Source organism: Orycteropus afer, unplaced genomic scaffold (genome assembly GCF_000298275.1).
Source record: "Orycteropus afer afer isolate SDZICR_OR568_19922 unplaced genomic scaffold, OryAfe1.0 scaffold00371, whole genome shotgun sequence".
NCBI classification, from domain to species: Eukaryota; Metazoa; Chordata; class Mammalia; order Tubulidentata; family Orycteropodidae; genus Orycteropus; species Orycteropus afer.
In genome coordinates this window covers 1,314,175-1,334,953 of record NW_006921958.1, presented here as the reverse complement: position 1 = coordinate 1,334,953, position 20,779 = coordinate 1,314,175, and the positions used below count along the sequence as shown (strand labels likewise).

General features: G+C 51.3%; 1 protein-coding gene across 1 annotated transcript in view; it reads left to right on the top strand.

Moving 5' to 3' along the window:
* TECPR2 (tectonin beta-propeller repeat containing 2) overlaps positions 1–20,779 on the top strand; it is a 92,554-nt gene that overhangs the window by 14,392 nt on the left and 57,383 nt on the right. Inside the window, exons 4-8 of the mRNA XM_007953116.1 lie at positions 3,502–3,659; positions 11,698–12,010; positions 14,879–15,011; positions 17,517–17,834; positions 18,401–19,386. Coding sequence (XP_007951307.1) covers positions 3,502–3,659; positions 11,698–12,010; positions 14,879–15,011; positions 17,517–17,834; positions 18,401–19,386 — 1,908 coding nt within the window. The remainder of the gene's footprint in view (positions 1–3,501; positions 3,660–11,697; positions 12,011–14,878; positions 15,012–17,516; positions 17,835–18,400; positions 19,387–20,779) is intronic.

The window sequence follows — 20,779 nt, the reverse complement described above, 5'->3', positions numbered from 1 at the left end:
TTTTTGCTTGTCTCTCTGATGTCTGGCTTCATGTGAGACAGCTGCATTCTGTGCTCAGTCTGGTGCTGTACGTTGTTTTGGCTGAAGTCAGTAAAGACTATCCAGCCCCATACAGGCATGTTGTTGAGAAGGGAGGCACTTTCATAACCTTTTCAGGTACTTATGGGTGTTCTCCTTTGATAATACCCCAAACCTGACAATGGTAGTTTCTTGAAAGGTTAGTCCCAGTGATGAATCTGAAACATGCTGATGGACTTGTCCTCTGTCTAACACTGGGAATAGGTCTTCTACCCACACGTAATTCTGTAATATCACGTATGTGTTGGTCATTTAGAAGATACCGGTTCACAGAGTGAAGTCCACCTTCCAAATGTGGACACGTTTTATTACCAAACCCCAAAAAATACATGTATTTATTACATAAAATCAAAAAAATCACCTTTGATAATGCTGCCCTTTTTCTAATTAGAGCAGTCCTTAGCTGTGGGGAAGCTGTTACGCTCATGGGGGCAGATACACGTTTCCAAAGTGCTCATCTTCACTTGAAATCTTCAATTTTATCATCGGCAACAGATACCATTGCTTGTTTTCAAAGTGACAGGCTCGCTTTGTTCTCATTGAGAACGTGTCTGCCAAATCCCAAGTCTGAATAATTCAGTATTATAAGTGAAAATGGCGTTTTATAGAAAAAGCAGCCGGTGCAGCTCTCAGCTCAGATGATCACACAGAGCTGTCCTTAAGGGATCATCAGGCTTCGGTGCCACAGGAGGTGGTGCACCAGCGTCCCGTTGTGTCATGTAGAATAGTACAGAGCTGTGTTGTCAAGGCAAGATTTAGTAACGTTCTTGGTTTTCTGCTTCATCAAAGACTTTTTTTTTTTTTTGCAAAAATATACACAACAAAGCATACGCTGTTTAAACATGTCTGCGAATGCAGTTCAGTGACACTGGTTGTATTTGTGAATTTGTGCCTCCTTTCTCCATATCCTTTTCCACATTATTTCACCATCATCAACACGAGCTCACTGGCTCCTGAGCTGCTCATGGAACCTTTCTAGTTGCTGTTGCCAATTTGATCAACTGCAGATGAATCTGTGAAAGGAGACAGTGCTCAAGGCCAACATTCTTTATTAATTAAGCTGAACTGTTGGGTTTGGAGGTGACTTCAGTGGATAGTTTTGGTAGAATACTTGGATGTTTCCTCAAGGCAGTAGTTTTGGGGAATCGTCCAGCCTCAATGGCTCCAGAAAGTCTGGATTCCATGATAATTTGAAATTCTGTTCCACGTGCCCCCTCCTTTTGATCAGAATTCTTTTATAGAATGTTCATCAAAGACATTCCTAAGTGAAACTCATTTTTGTCTGTGGGTACACAGTGGTGAAGAGTACAGTGATTGCTAGTAGGATTTGAGGCCATTGCCTTCATCTGGGCTGGGGTCCAAATAGCCTGACCCATGGTGGCTCCTGCACCATCAGTACAATGTCAACTCAGTGAAAAGGCAGACAGTGTCTTAGTGTTGTCATGAAAATGGTTTTGAGCTCAGACCCCTTGAAAAGGATCTTAGGGACGCTCAGGGATCTGCAGACCACACTTTGAGAACTGCTGCTTCCAGGAAAATGTTTTGTTGATGTTGTTAGGGGTCCTGAGTATCCGCACTGTCCTGCTGCTGAGGATGGAAATGACACAGTTCCTTATACCATGCAGACCTCAGGTAAAACAGTTACTTGTCTACCAAAATTTTAAAAGCTTAGATTTTTGACATATTCTACCTTTCATTGGGTCCCTGTAAGGGAAGAACATAGCCATAATCGCTGTTCCATATCCTCTACTCCCAGCCTTTGTGGGCAGGCCTGGGAGGAATCAGAGAACACCATCCAAGACCCTTCCAGCAAGAGGAGAGAGAGAGAGAGAGAGAGAGAGATACTGAGATGCAGGAATACGGTCCTTCAGGACCCTGAGAAGTGTTTTACAGACAGAACTACTTAATGAGGTTTGCAAAAAAAAAAAAAAAAAGGACATGGGAGAATGTATGTTTTTAAAATAGAATATAATCCACTTTAATCATGTTACAAGCTGAGTCAGAAACTTAAAAGGCTACATCTGGATTACTGTAAAAGTGTGGGGAAGCCTGCCTTAAAAGTCTATAATGCTTGGGGTAGTGGACGTTTCTTTGTCTTGATTTTGGTTTTGGTTACACACTGTACACATTTGTCAAAATGCATAGAATTGTGTACCTGAAAGGACGAATTTCACTGTCTGTAAGTTTTACCAGTAAGTCTAAGTGCTGTTTCTCCTCTCCCTCTCCTAAAACAAAGATCTGAAATGTTGCGGCAGTATTCCTAAAATAATTGAGGAAGCTGATCGGAAGAGTCAGATACAGAAGCAGATTTTGGGCACCTGGAGATAGAGTTTGTTTTAGCAGTAAAATGCCTTCCAGAATTTCTCCTTTGTTCTTTAATACATTTAATGCTGTTTTAATTCCTTTCTCTCTAATATTGTTTCCTATGACCCTTTCAGCTGACAAGGGCACAGTGTCCTCACAACTGCTTCACATTCTTTCGGGGGTGAGGGTGGTAGAACTTAAAGAACTGATGGTTGGATTTTCTGAAATATTTATTGTATTGTAGGTGAAAGTTTATACAACAAATTGGGTCCCATGTAACAGTTTTGGTACACGTTGTTCCACGCTGTTGGTTACCGTTTTCATGATGTGTCAGCATTCTCACTGTTTCCCTTCTGTTCTACTTCTGTTGATCTCACTTCCCTGCCCCTCCTGGCCATCTCATCTTTGAGCAGATTGTTTAAGGAGCACATTACTTGTGGGTGATATTGTTTACTTTACAAGTCTGTTGTTATTCGGTTCAAAAGTGACCTCCAGGAGTGGCTTCATTCTGAGTTCAGAGTATCTTAGGGTGATAGTCTCAGGGGTTCCTGTAGTCTCTATCCATCTTGGAGGCCTGGCCTTTTCTAGGAGTTTGAATTTATCCTATAGTTTTCTCCCATTCTGTCTGGGACCTTTTATTACGTCCCTGGTCAGAGCAGTCAGTAGTGGTAGGCAGGCACCATCTAGTTCTTCTGGTCTCAAATTAGAAGAGCCCATGGTTCATGTGGGCTGATCACTGTATTTTGCATCCCAGTGTGTGTTATTTGAGATTAAATAAGACGCACAGTGTAATAGATTTCTATTCAGATCCCTATAGATTCTCCGTTGAAATACCTTCTGAGAACATTCCAAAAGAACTTACCGAAAGAATTTTTTAATAATGTTTCCTTGTAAACTTATAATGTGACGTAGATGTTGAAGTTGACTTTTTTCTCATTAGTATGGATTTTTCCAAGTAACTTCACTGTGGTGAGTTGACGCTGGCTCTAAAGTGTGCATTGGAGCATAGATTTTAAGGTGTAAATTACCCTAAATCCACAGAGTAGAAAGGACACGTAATGTTGTAGAGGAAGTCAAGTTCAACATCAATGTTAGATTCAACTGGACTTTTTCTGTCAGGGTGTCTGCAACTCCCAGTTGGTGTTGGAAGAGCCGTCTTCAATCGTGCAGCTAGATTATAGCCAGAAAGTGCTGCTCATCTCCACCCTACAGAGAAGTCTGCTCTTTTACACGGAAGAGAAGGCCGTCAAGCAGATTGGTGCCCAGCCGAGGAAGACGTAAGCCTCATAATTGTTCCGGTTTGGTCTGAATGTTGGATCTGGTCACACAAGGTGCTTACATTTTCCCTGGGTTTCCTCCTTTCCCTCTGGAGTCCACAGTGGCTCTGCGCCTGGGGGCTCCTCATGGAGTCTGTGTCTGCCTAGGTTTCAGGTTGAGAGACTGTCCCTCCTTTGACCTCCCAGCTGGAGGAAGGACAACAGAGACAAGGTTTAAGCCCTACCAGCCACGTGGAAAAAGGCAGCAGAAGACATGGGTGGCCACGATCCACAGTGCCCCTCTCACCCAGAAAATGTACTTATGGAACCCTGCACAGCCAGATCACGTGGGGGCGGTGATATGAGGACAGGGGAGGTAGAGAGGTGGAGTAGATCCCCCTTATCCTGAGAAGGGGTGCGTCAAAGAGCAGAGGTGGGCAGGTGGGCCTCAGTGCAGGCAAGCTTATGGGTTGGGTGCTAGGAGCTGCTGGGGTGCCCGTCTGTGTGTCCCTTTCTGTGCCCCAGGGAAGTGGCACCACTGCCCACAGAGAATCAGAGCAGGATGCAAGTGGTGCTGAGCATGCGGCGTTGAAGCAGGTGCCATGGAGATGGGCAAGCAGGTGGACACAGAAACATGAGGAGAGGCCAGGTGTTGACAAAGGCCACTGAGGCTGGCGACCCCGTCTATGATGGGCCAGGGGGCCGAGGCCAGCAGTGCCCGTCTGTGATGGGCCAGGGGGCCGAGGCCAGCAGTGCCCGTCTGTGATGGGCCAGGGGGCCGAGGCTGGCTGTGCCCATCTGTGATGGGTTGGGAGTTGCTGAGGCTGGCAGTGCCCATCTGTGATGGCTCCGGAAGTGCAGAGGCCAGTAGTGCTTGTCTGTGACAGGCCCAGGAGCAGTTGATGAGGTCAGATGGCAAAGCCAGCCCCACAGCTGCACGTCTGTGCCCCGCCCCGTTCATCCTGCGTCCTGTGCTTGGGAGCCTCACAGTGAGGTTTATTGTCTGGTCTCCATGGCAGGCCTCCAGCTATGGAAGATGCTGTCTGCTCTCCAGACTGAATCCCCTCTTCATTCCATTCACATTTAGCCCTTTTGTACATAATCTCCCCATTGGACCCCTTGACTTGGCAGGATTGGCAGCGTGGGCTCAGTGTTGTGCAAAAGCCCCTGCTGAGTCCACTCTGGCCCAGCCTGCTCCTCTGCCTTCATCTGCAGCTCCTAGCTGTCTGCTAACATTTCACTGCATGGTACCTTCTGCAAGGAGCAACCAGTGGTCGTCGAGTCTACCCTGACTCATGGCGGTCCCGTGTGTGTGAGTACAGCTGTGCCCCACGGGCTTCTCAGTGGTTGTTGGGTCCACTCTGACTCATGGCAGCTGTTCTGGTTCCCTAGTGCTGCTCTAACAGAAGATACCACAGATGGGATGGCTTTAACAAACAGGAGTTTATTCTTACAATATGGAGGCTTTAAGTCTGAGTTCAAAGTGCCAGGCTCTAGGGGCTGGGTGAAAGCCCCTCAATCTTGGGCTTCAGCTCTGCCTCCTGCTCCAAGCCCACTCGAGCTAGAGGCTTTTCTTCACTCAGACAGCTGCTGGCTGCTGAGAATGACAAGCCCAGGGTTGACAAGTAAAAAGGCACAGTCCCCATGTTATTAAACCTCACGGCAGACCACTAATTCAAGTCCACTGAAAGTCCCAAGGTCGGCAGAGCATGGCAGGCTACTGAACAACAACACAGCTACATGCAGAGTTCAAGCGTGCCATAAGCTAGAGACCATTCCCCAAGGCTTCTCCTTATATACAGGAAGCAGACCACGTCCCTAAAGCAGCTTCTCAGTTGCTCACAGTAGATTCCACCATGGATTTGATTACCAGTGTCCTCATGGGGAATAACTACATTCAGCTTCCCAGCCACTCAGCCAGGCCCAGCCAAGTTCACACACAAACGTAACCACCAGAGCGGCCCAACAGAATTTTGAGTGGTTAATTTTCAGAAGTTGATTGCTAGGCCTTTCTTCAAAGCAGCCTTTGAGTGGACTCAAATCACTAACTTTTCTAGTAGCCAAGTCCCTCCCAAGCACAGGGACTTTTGGAAAGAAGATGGAGTTAGAAAGAGATTTACAAGTGGATTCCCTTTCATGTGGATTGTGTACCCAACAGTCTTTCCCTTTGAACCTGGCCTCCTGATCCCTTGTGGGGAGACCCTCTCCTCGTGTATGGAACCAGTCGCATCTTTTCGCAGCATTGATGGAAAGTATACCCAGGCACTGTCTGAGGATGCAGAAACGAATCAGTGTGTCCTTGTGCTTGGAGGAGGGTACACTTTATTGAACTGCAGAGAGGTGGAGGATAACACTAAAATTAAATGGACGAGTTTTAACCTAATATGTCCTAAAGGCTTGTTTCTCTAGGTGCTGTTTTGATGTAGTTACAGCAGAACGTCTGCTGTGTCTATCCCCTGGAAGCAGTACTTCATTCATTATTTAATCATTCATTCATTCAACAAATGTCTGTTGACATCTAGTGTGTACACCACACACAGTGGCATGGCAGTGAGAGGACAGGTGGGATGACAGGTCCCCCCCCTGCCCACAGGGGCTAACATAACAGAAGAAATAGTCCATAAAGAGAACTGTGCAGGTCACAGAAGATGCTAGAAGGAAACAGGGTGAAGGGCTTAAGACTTGCTGGGGCGCTACTTTTGCATCAGGTCACTGAGAAAGGCCGCTGTGGGGACACACTTTGGGAGCTGAAGCCTCAGGTGTGGGAAGGGCTGGTGGACGAGCACCCCAGGCCAAAGGAACAGCAGAGCCGTGGCCCCGGCTCAGCCAGGGCTTGGGATGTTGGAAGAGAGGGAAGTAAGCCAGTGTGGCTGTGGAGAAGTGGGCCGGGGCCCTGACATACATGAACGCATTCCCTGCTTTGGACTGCTGGGAGCACTGCTGTAAGGAGCACTGGTGTGCACATCCTATCTTCACCTCTCTGGGGTATAAGCCTGGGAGTGGGGTCTCTGGGTCAGACGGCAGGACCTTCTCCTGTCCGAGGGGTCAGCCTGGGAGTAGAGTCACTGGGTCAGATGGCAAGGCCTTCTCCCGTCTGGAGGGTCAGCCCAGGAGTGGGGTCACTGGGTCAGACACCAGGGCCTTCTCCTGTCCGGGGGATCAGCCCAGGAGTGGGGTCACTGGGTCAGACACCAGGGCCTTCTCCTGCCCGGGGGGTAAGCCCAGGAGTGGGGTTGCTGGGTCAGGCGCCAGGGCTTTCTCTCTGGGGGGTCAGCCTAGGAGTGGGATCACTAGATCAGACAGCAGTGCCTTCTCCTGTCTGGGGTATAAGCCCAGGAGTGGGGCTGCTGGGTCACACGGCAAGGCCTTCTGTCCAGGGGGTCAGCCCGGGAGTGGGGTCGCTAGGTCAGACAACAGTGCCTTTTGTCTGGGGGGTCAGCCCGGGAGTGGGGTGCTAGGTCAGATGGCAGAGCCTTCTCCTGTCTGGGGGCTCAGCCCGGGAGTGGGGTCTCCGGGTCAGACGGCAGAGCCTTCTGTCCGGGGGCTCAGCCCGGGAGTGGGGTCACCGGGTCAGCGGCAGAGCCTTCTCCTGTCCGGGGTGCCCGGCGGGTCAGACGGCAGTGCTGTGTCCGTGCCTAGCTTTTCAAGGAGCCACTCGCTCAGCCTTTGAGGTGGGAATTCTCTTCCTGGTTTACAGAGCAGGAAGCCACCGTCCAGAAAGTTTGGGTAACTGCCCAGGCCACACGGCTGCTACACATGCTATGGTTGGAAATTGGGCCCAGGTCTCACTCTGCAGGCACTACTGTGTATGCCCTTTCTTCTGTTCAGCTCAGGACAGTGCTTTGCAGGAAGAATCAGCAGGACCGTGGAGCTGAAATTCTGAAAATGTGAATGTGGAAGTCTGAGTGTTGGCACAGATGGGGAGCAGTGACTCCGAGGTCGCTGAGCGAGTGTGAATTGGTACAAAACCAAAAAAAACAAAACAAAACAGCCCATTGCTGTCAAGTTGATTCAGATTCCTAGCAACCCTCTGGGACATAATAGAACTGCCCCATGGGGTTTCTAAGGTGGTTCTGTATGGGAGGAGACTGCCTCATGTTTCTCCCACAGGGTCGCTGATGGGTTTGAACCGCTGACCTTTCAGGTGGCAGCCGTGCACTTAATGCGCTTAACCACTGTACTACCAGAGCTCCCAAATCGGTATAATCACATTGAAAAAAATGTGAAATTGCCTTCTAAAAATGAATATGCCCTTCCTGAACAATTCTACTTCTGAAATAATTCCTTTTTTTTTTCTTAATTGTATTTAGGTGAAAGTTTACTAAGCAAATTTGTTTTCCATCCAACAGTTTGTACACATTTTGTTTCATGACATTGATTGCAGTCCCTCCAGTGTAACAGCTCTCTTCCCCTTTCCTCCCTCTGCTTACCTTTTCCCTGTGTCCTTCCTGTGCATCTCTGCCCTCTGAGCTGTCTCCCTGCGCACATGCTGGCCTTCTCATCTCCTGTGGTTGGTTTTGCTAAGGAGGATACCTCCCTGGTGTGATTGTTCACCTCCTGGGCCTCTCTGTTGTTTGTCTGGAAGTTAAATCACAGGAGTGAATTTGATCCCAGACCTGAAGGGTGACTGGGGGTCATAGTCTTAGAGGTTTCACCAGTCAGTAAGCCTGGTCTTTTTAATGACTTTGAGTTTTGTTCCACATTCTTCTCCTGCTCTGTCCAGGATCTCTAATTTTGATCCCTTTCAGAGTGGTTGACAGTAGTAGTAGTAGCTGGGCACCATCTAGTTCTTCTGGTGTCAGGGTCATGGAGGCTGAGGTTCCCATGGTCCACTAGTCCCTTGGACTAGTTGTTTCCATGTGTCTTTGATTTTCTTTGCTCTTCTTTGCTCCAAATGAGGAGAGACCGATTGTCACATATTAGATGACTGCTCACAAGCTTTTAAGATCCAAGTTGCTACTCACTAAAGCAGGATGTGGAACAATGTTTTTGTGTAGTATGTTATGCCAATTAAACTTGCTATCCCCCATGACCATGATCCCAAGCCTGTGGGCCCAGTGACCCAGTCCTTCAAGATGTTTGGCTGTGGTTAAGAGGTTATCATAATGTTGCCCCTGTTAGCTCTATTATATATATGGACGTTATAGCACATACACATAGGTGCTTAGAAATATCATCTGCCTAACGTATATATAAAAGAGCTCTGGTGGTGCAGTGCCTAAGGCAGTTGGCTGCTAACCAGAAGGTCAGCAGTTCAAAGATGAGGCAGTCTGCTTCCATCAAGATTTACAGCCTTGCAAACCCAACGGCAGTCGCTATGAGTTGGATTCGACTCAGTGGCAGTGAGTTTGGTTTTGGTTTAACCTCTATGAGGTCATGAGTATATTCCCTTTCTCCTCCCCATACCTGAGCATTTTGCCTGTCTACCTGTGTATCCACCTGGAGCTTAATGTCTGTTATTACTGTTAACACTGCTGTGTATGTAAAGCATTTGCCTTGGTCGTCTGTACCTCTTGTCCTCCTCTCCATGTCTTCCTTTTTCCTTGGTGTTACTGAATTCTCTCTCTCTCTTTAAGCCTTTCTGGTTTATTATTCCTTTGGTTACAAATCCGCAGTCACTGCAGACCACGCCCCTGCAGGATCTCCATTCTTCCCTTACCGTCTCCAGCTCGCTCTTGGCCAGCACCACTGTTGGCCTTGCAGCCCTCTGACCTCCTTCATTCTGTTCTCAAGTTCCTGGTACTGTCTCCTTGACGTCTTTTTCTTCTCACACAGGTCATGTCTTGCCGGTGTGTATTTGGGTTTGTTTCATAATATTTATAATTCAAGGAATCATAAATCATGCCAAAGCCAGTGGTCGTACCACCACCAAAGTGGGTTCTGAACTCAAACACTAACATGACGTCTGGTGTGATCTTAGACATTTTGACTAGTTTTTCCTGGATTTCTGTCTTAGGTACTGTTGCCCTCCAAGGGTGCAGAACATTAATGACTGTTTCCAGTGGCGTCATCAGTTGGTCATGAACTTCCTGGTCCCGATAGGTGCTGTGTCATTCATGATGATGGCAGACCTTCCAGCTGCCGGGGAGAAACAGCTCCTGAAAGATGCTCGATAAACTCTTTGAGCAGTGCCAGAAGATGGCTGTGGAAACGCTCATGGTAGTGTTGTTCAGAGTAGTAAGATCCAGCAGTCACTCAGATAGCCACCACCAGGAGAGGGAAAGAGGAAACTGGTAGAGCACTGCGCAGCCGTGACGAGGAACAGGCTGCAGCTCTTTTTATCAGGAAGGACGTGTCTTAGGAACACTGTTAAGTGAAAAAGAAAGCAAGTTGCCAGAGTGCGCAGTGCCATACTAATTTTTTATAAGAATAAAAAACAAATGATACTAAATTATACCTCAGGCGACACGCTCCAGCACCCCGAGTGAGAGCCTCATGTCTGTTTTGGAATACTAGACACATAGTGAAACTATAAATAAAACCAAGGGATGACACACACACGATTCAGCCTCACGGCTGCTCTGGGGGCCAAGCAGGGACTAGGAGGAGCATCAGTGGTGAAGCTAAGGGGCGGGTTCCCGGGGTGCGTTTCACTCGGAGGCTTCACACATCTACGTGATACCTATGTTTGCACATGTTACATATTCATAGTGTTAAAAGATAGGAGGGATAGGAACCCAAGAGTCTGGGAACACAGGCACGGTGCCTCTCGTGGTTATAAGAGGAGATATTCTGGAGGACAGCGAGACAGCAGTCACCTGGGTTCCAGATGTGAGGCTCGCTCACTTGGGGTGCAGGGGTGGGTGGCCTGGGTTCCAGACATGGGGCTCACTTACTTGGGGTGCAGAGGTGGGTGGGCTGGGTTCCAGACATGAGGCTCACTCACTTGGGGTGCAGGGGTGGGTGGCCTGGGTTCCAGACGTGAGGCTCGCTCGCTCAGGGTGCAGGGGCGGGTGGCCTGGGTTCCAGATGTGAGCCTCGCTCGCTCAGGGTGCAGGGGTAGGTGGCCTGGGTTCCAGATGTGAGGCTCGCTCAGGGTGCGGGGGCGGGTGGCCTGGGTTCCAGACATGAGGCTCACTCACTTGGGGTGCAGAGGTGGGTGGCCTGGGTTCCAGACATGAGGCTTGCTCTCTTGGGGTGCAGGGGTGGGTGGCCTGGGTTCCAGATGTGAGGCTCGCTTGGGGTGCAGAGGTGGGTGGCCTGGGTTCCAGACATGAGGCTTGCTCGCTTGGGATGCAGGGGTGGGTGGCCTGGGTTCCAGATGTGAGGCGTGCTCACTCAGGATGCTGGAGTGAGTAGAGCTATTCCAGAGGAGGGAGAGGATGGTCAGACCTGGGTTTGTCACCTTCTGCCTCAGTTTCCTTTCTCTACAATGGGAGCCATGGTGTTTGTTCTGTGGGGCTGCTGAGATGATTAAAACAACTGCAGGGGGTGTGGTGGGAGCCTCTGTCCCGTGGGCTGCAGCTGATGGGCTTTTGAGGGGTCAGATTAGCAGGCAGTGAGCGCCCTGGCCTGGTGGATCCAGGGTGATCCCAGCACTGGGGGCAGTCTGGTAGACCCCGACTCCTGACGCCCCGTGTGCACAGAGCAGGACTGTGCCCCGTGGGGTTCTCAGGGGCTGGCTTTTGCAGTGTCGGGCTAGCAGACAGTGAGCACCCTGGCCCGGTTGATCCAAGGTGGTCACAGTGCAGGGACCATCTGGTGGGCCCCGACTCCTGGCGCCCCGTGTGCACAGAGCAGGACTGTGCCCCGTGGGGTTCTCGGGCTGGCTCTTTGGATGTGCATTGCTAGGCCTCTCTTCCAAGGCCCTCTGGGTGGTGGTCGTAGACCTACAGCCTTTTGGCAGCAGCCAAGCGTGTTTACTGTTTGCACCACCCAGGTACTCGGCAGGGATGACAGTGTGGTTTAATTAACAAAAAAGAAATGGTAGAAAAGGGGGGGAGAATCAGTCTTGTTTAGCCACAAAGATTCCTGGTGTAGCTCCTTTCAGGGGTCTGCAATGTTGCAGTTAAATGAGTCTCTGTGTCTGGTTTTTTCTTTCTTTTTCTCCTCACTGCAGTGCCGGGAAATTTGGTGCTTGTTTTATACCAGGGCTCTGTAAGCAAAGTGATCTGACCCTGTACGCATCAAGGCCTGGGCTGCGCCTGTGGAAGGCTGACATCCAGGGGACTGTCCAGGCCACATTCATCTTAAAAGACGTCTTTGCTGGGGGCGTCAAGCCCTTTGAACTGTACCCACGCCTGGACCCCGCTGACCAGGGGAGCTGCAGCACGCCCGAGAAGCACCTGGGGCTGGTCTCCTGTTTCTCTCAGGAAGGCTGGGTGTTGAGCTGGAATGAGTATAGCGTTTACCTCCTGGACACCATCAACCAGGTACGTGCGGTGCGGGCGCCACCTCTCAGAGTTGGCAGCGCTGACCCAGGACGGGTGCGCTTCCGTCTCTCGGAGTGGGAGAGGGACCCTGTGCTGATTCTGGGGCTTGCCTTGCTCTTCACAGCCCATCAGTGAAGTCAGGGAACGGTTTGGTAATGTTTGTGGAGGAGCTGTCATTGCTCATCATTAGGCATTCAGCGGCTAACAAAAAGGGGCGGGGTTAAACCACCCAGTGGCTCAAGGGAGGCAGACCTGGTGGTCTGCTGCCGTAAAGATCACAGCCTGCAACACCCTCTGGGGCAGCTCTACTCTGTCACGGTGGGTCACACTGATTCAAAAATAGCTTGATGGCACACAGCGATGACGTTTGGAGATTTTAAAAAAATACTTTGTTTTGATTTCACAGCCCTACCCTTGCCAAGAAATGTGTGTGTGTGTGTTTTGGTCTTTTGGGTTTTTTTATTTAAACACAAAATTAAACTTGTCTTTCATCATCCTTTGGTTCGTGTTTTTTCTGACCGACACGTGGCCATGAGCGCATTAAATGAAAACTCAAACATGGCAGGACCAAGGGCATAAGGAGGGGACCCCGTGGCCCTCCCAGGACGGCCAGCTTTCAAGAACGGTTCTCGCCCTGACCCCCTCTGCCCATGTTCCCTGACTTGGTCAGCCTCACTATTTTGCCACTTGTTTTTGTCGCATTTTCTTTACTTCCTGGTGCCTCTTAGACACGCTCTCAGCAGCATAACGTCACAGTGGGCGTAGTGTCTGTTTAAATCGGGGCTGGGGGGATAGCAGATTACTGTTGGAAACGGACTTGGGAACTTTTAAAAAACTGCTGTTTGGTTTTAGTTTCTTCCTCAAGAGCAGAAATAAATAATCCCCCCCACACACCTCAGACTACACACACACACATGGCCTGCTGGTATTCCTCCTGGAACCCAGCAGGCCTCTGGCAGGCACCCTTGTCTTCTGTGAGCAGAGTATTTGCTGTAGAAAAAGGGTTTTCGTGTTTGGGGTGTGTCAGCAAAGCAGTGAAATTTCTAGTTTCCGTCATCTGCTCCTTGCTGAAGCCTCTTGATTACGGTGTCAGCCAGCCTGATAATGCTAATTTGGTAGGAAAAAAAGTCACCTGGGGAGGCAGAGCCAGGCCAGAATCTTCTTCTCTGGTTCGGCCTTCACTTGTTGTGAGTCCTTAAGTGGAGCTCTGGTGGCATAGTTCCTAAGGCACTTGACTGCTAACCAGAAGGCTGGCTGTTCAATCCCACCAGCCACTCCTCGGAAGGCAGGTTGGGCAATCTACTTCCATAGTGATACCGCCTTGGAAACCCAGGGAGGGGTTGCTATGAGTCGGATCCGACTCGATGGCAGTGAGTTAGGTTTTTTGGTTTTGGACTCACGGTGACCCTGCAGGACAGAGTAGAACTGCCCCATAGGTTTCCAAGGCTGTCATCTGGATGGAAGCAGACCGCCACATCTTTCTCCTACAGAACTGCTGGTGGGTTCCGACGGGCAGCCTGTAGGTGAACACCTACGTGCTTAACACTGCGCCACCAGCACCTCGTTGCCTTCAGCTGGGGACCTCTATCTGCCAGCACTGGGTTTCCTGACCTGTACAATGAGGAAGGCAGGGCTCTGAGTTAGGGAATCACCAAGGTCCCTTTCAGCCCCTGAGTGTGTTTCCTTTGTTAAGGGATGTTTTGAAAGACATTTTTGCCCTCTTACCCAGGTACAGAGAACTGAACTTTTCTTCCTTCCCTGATCACACTTAAAATTAGTAGGGTCACGATCCTTTGAACTTGTGTATTAGATCTTTCATCTTTCCGACAGGCATAACTAACTTCATTGTATAGGCAGACAAATGGAGGCAAAAGGACTCCAGAGAGTTAGAGGTCTGTCCATGACTGGGGGTGCCGGCCATCTTCAGAGTACCACATGATTGGCACCTCCAGAAATGCATGGCCTGTTTCTAGCTGGACACCAGGATTATTGAGAATTAACGCATCTCGTGGACTTTATCTTCTGTGCTGTAATGCTCTCTCATTTACACTGTTGACTAAAAGGAAAAACATTCTTTTTTAATCCCTGTGGACTCAGGCTGTCCTGGGTCCTACTTGCCATCTGCTTTCTGGTGATGCTAGGGGCATCCTCCCTCCCTCCATTTAATCCGGAGACCTGCAAAATGGCAGGCGCACACACCATTGGGGTCTAGACATGTCCTGTGCCATTCCAGCAGAGCTCTGCCTCTTTTCACTGAATACCTGTGGGCCTTTTTATTCTTTATTTACCTTTAACCCCTGTTTGACTTCCGTTTCCCTCCCTGCAAAGTAACAAATGTTTTGAGCTGCTGACAGTCCTGGGCCTTGGGGGTGTGAGATGCTTTGGGGAAGCTTCCCACGGGGGTGGCCTCTGGAGAAGGTTGGAGCAGCCTGAGCAGACAGGGAGGGGGTAGGAGGTCACACAGAGGGAACAGCACTTGCCAGAGGCACAGCCACTGGGGACAGGTGCACCTGAAGGGTGGAAGGAAGTAGCAGTGGTGGGAGGCCAACTGGGACAGACAGCAGAGGGCCTGCCACGCTGAGGAGGATGAGCTCGGTTCACAGGGAGCGGGCAGGACAGGGACACGGCTCCCAGAGGGACCGCAGGTGGGAGAGTCTGCGTTCTATCATGTCGGTCACTGTTGACACAGCAGCTTCAGACCATGTGTCTGTCAGGGGTTATTTAATTTTGGGTTGAAATCTGTTAAGGGTTTTCAGAACGTGGTCCTAGCAGAGTGCAGTGACTGTTGGACCTGACTGGATTCTCACACGTGCTCTTACTCTCTACACTGTTCCTAGTGTCTGACCCTGTGATTTTTTTTTTTGACAGGTCACAATTGCAGGTTTGGAAGGATCAGGTGATATCGTGTCTGTTTCCTGCACAGAAAATGAAATCTTTCTCCTAAAGGGAGATAGGAACATTATCAGAATTTCGAGCAGGCCTGAAGGATTGGCATCAGTAGGTTTGTATTCCTCGTAAGTGCTCTGTGTGGTTATGGCAGGTACAGCCCTCTGCTGTGTTAACGGCGCCTGGTAACACTTGCTGTTATTCTGCAATTATTGCTGCTTTAAAATCGCTGTGGCTTCCTTGAAGCAAGGCGGTCTTTGGAGGATTTCCTGTGGTTCCCAAAATCCTCTTTACAGGACTTTTCTAGAAAGTGACCTGACTTTAAGGCTTGAGCTTTTGGCAGAGTTGCTTCTGGGGCTGGAGGATGGGGAGGGTGGATCAGCAGGAAGGAGAAATCGGAACCGCTTTCTCAAGAAGCTCCAGTGCTCTGCCTGAGACGGGCCCAAAGGCTCCGAAAGACAAGACCTCGGCTCACGGGAGTCTGTTGTCTGGGACACGTCTCTACCCTTCCCACGTTCTCCTCTCTGTGCTGCTGACTTGGGATTCATACGAGAGTGTGTGAGCAGTGAGCCTACCGTGTCTTCTTAATGTTGACTTCCCATAAAGTAGTACATGTTTGGAGCACAAGGGTCTTGTCTGACTCCTTTCCTGGCCTTACCAGGCACACGTCACATAGAAGGCCCTCAGTCAATGCCTGTTGGTAAACGGTGTCCTCTTTTCACAGATTAGATGCAGGTGAGCAATGACTGGCAAGGGAGCCCAAGGTCACTGGCCCATCTCCAGGTTTCTGTTTCAGTCCCTGTTCCTCCGACCTTGCTGGGTCAGGGTCCCACGGGCTGACCTTTTGCCACACTTCCGACGGCACTGCTGGTTCTTTGAGGTCTCGTGGCCACAGGCAGGGACATCTTCATTGTTGTTTCCACTCTGGGCAGCATCCGCTGACATCTGTGTGGCTGCAGAGAGGGAGTAGAGTCTGCACAGAGTGGGGCCAGCTGCAAACCTCGTAGGCCTGCTGGGAGCAGCGAGGGGCAGGGGGTGCCTGCCTCTGAGCACGAGGGCTGCGGTGGACGGGTGGGCACCACGTCTCACGTGGAGACGTGACTTCTGACGCGTTGTGACCGTTGGTGGGCTCGGAGTGCTAGACTACAAGCAGCAGTGTAGCTAATGGGGAAATGAGAAAGTCTGATGCATCAGCCAGATCTTAACACTGGAAGAGATGGAAATGTGACGAGTGCTCTCCTGGCTGTGACACAAACGAGAGAAGAAACCTGGTCAGACAGCAGTGTTTCCTAAGCTTCCCAAGTTGACAGTGGCTTTCCGCATGTCGTGGCCACTCACAAGTGGGAGTGTAAAACATGGATCTCGAGAGATTGCTGGTCCTTGAGGAGATGGGAAGAAAGGCATTGAGTTACCCTTGAAGTTTCAGAGGCAAGGTTGGGATGAGTATCGTGCTCCAGTCATAATTTGTGCAGGGAGTACATGAGCTGTGGCTCTTGGGTTCATGAGCTGGGGGACCCCAAGTGTCATGTCATCAAGGACCAGCATGGCTTCCAGAAGGAATGAGGCTGTGAGCTCAGAAGCCAGGCTGCCGTGGCCTAGACTTCCTGTGGTGGTGAAGATGGCTGGCTCTCTGCTCTGAGCAGTAGGTGATGGCCACTTGCCACATGTGTCTTTTGAGCCTTTGAAACGTGACTAGTGCAACTGAGGCACTGAGTTTTAAATTTTGGTTAACTTTGGTTACTTTGCATTTGAATAGTCACACATGGCTAGTGGCTGCCGTTGGGCAGCTTGGCTCTAACCTAAGATCTGCCGTGAACAGGTAAGCTCACCAGCTTCGGGTCCTGCCCTTGGTCCACAATGCATTCCCGGCAGCTACTACCATCTCCCGAGGACAGGAACCTTTGTCTGGCTCAGTGCTGTGTCTCCAGTGCCTGGAACAGTGTCTAGTTGCCATGGGGACTCACTAAGGAGAGGATGGCTGGTGGGTCACAGTGGTCCATAGCCCTGTGTGGAGGGAGCCACACCTGGAACCATGCTGGCCTTGGTGGCCTCCTAGTGTCCCATTGGGGAGGAGCAGTCCACCCCAGTGGGAGACTCGCTGACTCTCAGTCAAGTAGGAGGAGGGCTGGGGCCTGACGGCCATTGTCCCACCCTCACTCTGCTCTTGACTTGCAGCTTCGTGGCCCTCACTGACATTCTTCTCTCCTGAGTTGATTTGAGTGGCAAATCACCTTTTCGCTTCTTGACTTTCAGAAGATGTGGTTGCAGGCACACACTTGTTCTCTGTGCCCTTTAAATGACAGTGGTGTTAGTGGGCACAGCATAGGTGTGAAGCATCTGCCCCTCAGTGGGTTTCCTTACAGTAGCGGTATCTATGCTAATCGTGTTATTTTACTGATTATGATAGATGAGCTTCCTGGGGAGCAAAGACCATTTCCTGGGAATTTTTATGCACTTCTCACACTTCCGGTTTTAAAATTTTTCAGGGGCAGAGGGTCCTTAGATTCTTTTTGTTGCTGAGTTCCCTGCACTTAGCAGCTGGAGCCTCAGGTCAGCCCTCTCAGAGCATGGTGGCTCCCTCTCGGGCAGCCTGTGGTAAAACCCGGCTCTTCTTCCTCAGGGAGAGACAGTCTGGAAACCTCAGGGTGTGTGGAGCGCATCCATGTGCAGCATGCAGAGAAGCCGCCAGGGGCCCCGGTGCCTGAGACACGACTCCGGGGCCCCTCAGTGGCCAGCGAGCCCAGGAGTCGGAGCAGCTCGCTCAACTCCACGGACAGCGGCTCCGGGCTGCTGCCACCCGGCCCTCTCGCCACCACCGAACCCAGGCAGGGCAACCAGCCCTCCTCACAGAGATTCAGCGTGATCAGCTCGGAAGATTTCGACCAAGAGCTTGTTGTGAAACCTATCAGAGTGAAAAAGAGGAAGAAGAGGAAGCCAGGTACCGTCTCTAGCAAAGCACACGTGTGCTCGGCTCTCTCTGCAGGCCTCCTCTCTGGGTGCTGTCTCCCTGGGCCTGAAACAGTGCTGCTCACTGACGGCCGGGCCCCTGCCTCAGAAATCTAAGGAGATTTTCCTTCAGTGTGGCAGTACAGCCTAGCTAGAGGCATTTAACAGGGACCGAGGAGTAAGGAGTAAAAAGTTGAACGGTCAGCATTAAACCCCATATTTGGAAATGTAGCCAGTAAAACACTAAAGGTAAAATAGTCCCATCTAGAGAGCACCTAATAAAAAAAATTGGCCTGTGACCAATTGTGCATATCACTTTGCCACTTTGATTTCTTTAGTTAACATTTCTCGTGTGTGGTCTTAGAGCCCGTCGGGGTGTGTGGTACCTGCTCACAGAACATTCCTGCATTAGCATCATTGCATCTCGAGGTTTTGTCTTCCCTAGGTGAACACGCTTCAAGTAGAGTTCACACTGTGTCAAGCGGCATTTTGTTTCCCTCAGTCTCCTACCGTCTGTGCAGCGTCAGGACTAACCTTAAACGTTCTTGTTTTAATCAGAAAGCGGGAGCAGGAGCACCTGCCACAGCTCCCTGGAGTCGACGCCCTGTTCTGAGCTGCCCGGCGGGAGTCCCCACTCCCTGACTGCGGACTTGCTGTCCATGACCTCCAGTGTCCTGGGCAGTAGCGTGGACCAGCTGAGTACAGAATCTGCTGACCTGGAGAGCAGCCTCTGTGGGGAGCTGAACGGCGGCCTGCCGGAGACCAACTCTGAGCCTTTCAGCATGCTGGAGGTCCCCGAGTCAGCCCCCAGTTTCCTGGGTGAAGAGAGTGATGACAGAGCTGAAACCCTACAGCGTGACCTTGCCAGTGACGTGGACCTGCTCCAGGGAAGGTGTGATGCGCCCTTGCTCTTGGGGGCTGATGTGGACACAGACCTTGGAGAGGAGCAGAGTCCTGCAGAGAACAGGCCCAGCCGTGAGCCGTCACCCTTCCAAGAACAAGACGGCTCCCCCGAGTCACCTGAGGCAGAGGAGGTGGAGCCCAGCAGCCCCCCCCACAAGTCTCCTGCGGTCCCCCGTCTGGACCCTCTCGCTGTGCCTTTCAGCGTTGCTGTGGCCTCAGGTGCAGAGCAGCCACCGCCTGGGCCCAGGACTGATGGAGGCTGCTCCTTGGAGCCCACGGAGGAGCCAGGCTTCCTGCTGGGCCTCGGGGGCCCCTCCTTCCTCAGCCCACATCCCAGGCATGATGGTCCTGGAGGTGACAGGAGTCCAGCAGAAGTGGCCGATCCAGAGTGTGACTCGGGGGCCACAGGGGGACAGTTGGACGCTCCAGCCTCTGTCTCGTCAGTCAGCACCCACAGGCCTCAGCTTGAGCAGCCGTCACGGGACCAGACATCCACATCCAGCGACGAGGAGGACATCTATGCCCACGGACTCCCCTCATCACCCTCAGAGGCCAGCGTGGCAGAGCTTGGAGGCAGCCGTTCACTCCCAGAGATGGGCCAGCCGGGTGCAGATGCCACCGGGCTGCTGAAGGCAGACCAGGTAAGTTGGCCCAGACGTGGAATGTGTGCTGTGGGCCTCCTGTGAGACTGGTTCTTCTTCTCTTGAGATCCTGTTCTCACTGCAAAGCCTGTGGGCAGATGGGTCTCCATCTGAGCTTAGGAGATGTACATAAGGCACCGCACGCTCCATGACCCCATGCCATGGGGCTCCACCAAGCATGTAGCATCTGTGTCCCACAGGACCAGGTCTCCCTGAGTGCTGAGGGCCTGGCCGGTGCTCAGTGTCCATCTTCACAGGGAGGGGACTCAGTGACCGTAGGACTGTCCACTCTGGCAGTGGAGAAAGTGCAGGGCAGCTGAGAGGCAGGGCTCCCCCCCCCCCCGGACTCTTCCTCAGTCAGGAGTCTGGGCGGAACCTCAGCAAGACGTGGTGCTGCGTCCTGACTGCTGGTCTCCTCGCCCTCCAAGAGCAGCACCCAGCCCCCGCCCACAGCCAGGCTGGATGATGCCGCCTCCCGCATCCACTCAGCCCTGCAGTGAGAGACGGAGAATCACTGTTCCAGGATTTCATAGAAAATAAGGAGGGTGAGACGTGCTAGCTTTCCTTAACTCATAATTATTACTATTCAGTGGGTTTGGTTTTGGAACTGACCGCATCATAGGGCTTCTCCTTTTAAGTGTGGAGGTAATACTTGGGTGACAGCCACATGGGCTCTTGGTCCCAGTGACAGTGATCTGTGACGCTGGCTGAGCTGTCACTCTGCAGACACCACACTAAACGTGCCACATGTTAACTTGCTAACCTCTCTGAAAACAAAAGAAACTATCAGGTCACGTTGTTGTTGTTGTTATGTGCCGTGGAGTCAGACCCAACTCATAGCGACCCCTCCTTGGGTTTCCGAGGCAGTATCACTACGGAAATAGATTGCCCCATCTTCCTTCCGAGGAGTGGCTGGTGGGTTTGAACCGCCAGCCTTCTTGTTAGCAGTCAAGTGTTTTAGGCACTATGCTACCAGAGCTCCTTTAGGTCATGTTAATGCCACGTTTACAGAGGAGAAAATGGAGGCTTGGAATGTCAGTGGTTGCACGAGGACACACAGCTGGCAGTGAGTGGGAGGGCTGCCCCAGGACCTTCCCCTCAAAGGGAAAGCAGGCTGCTCACTTGTTTTGAGATAAAAAGAAGCTGGAATGGTGGCCCTTCCAGTGGGTCATCCTGGGGTCATCTGGCCAGCGGACAGTGCTTCCCATGTGTCAGGCTCTGTTGGTGTGGGCATACCACAGTGGCGACGTAACTGTGTGCTCCCTGCCTTGGGGAGGACATGGACACATGCTGAGACTGAGTGGGACTCAGTCAATGGTGATGAGTGGGCACGGGCCTGGGGGTACGGAGGGCACTGGGTGCTGCTCTTGGAGGGCGAGGAGACAGCCTGGGG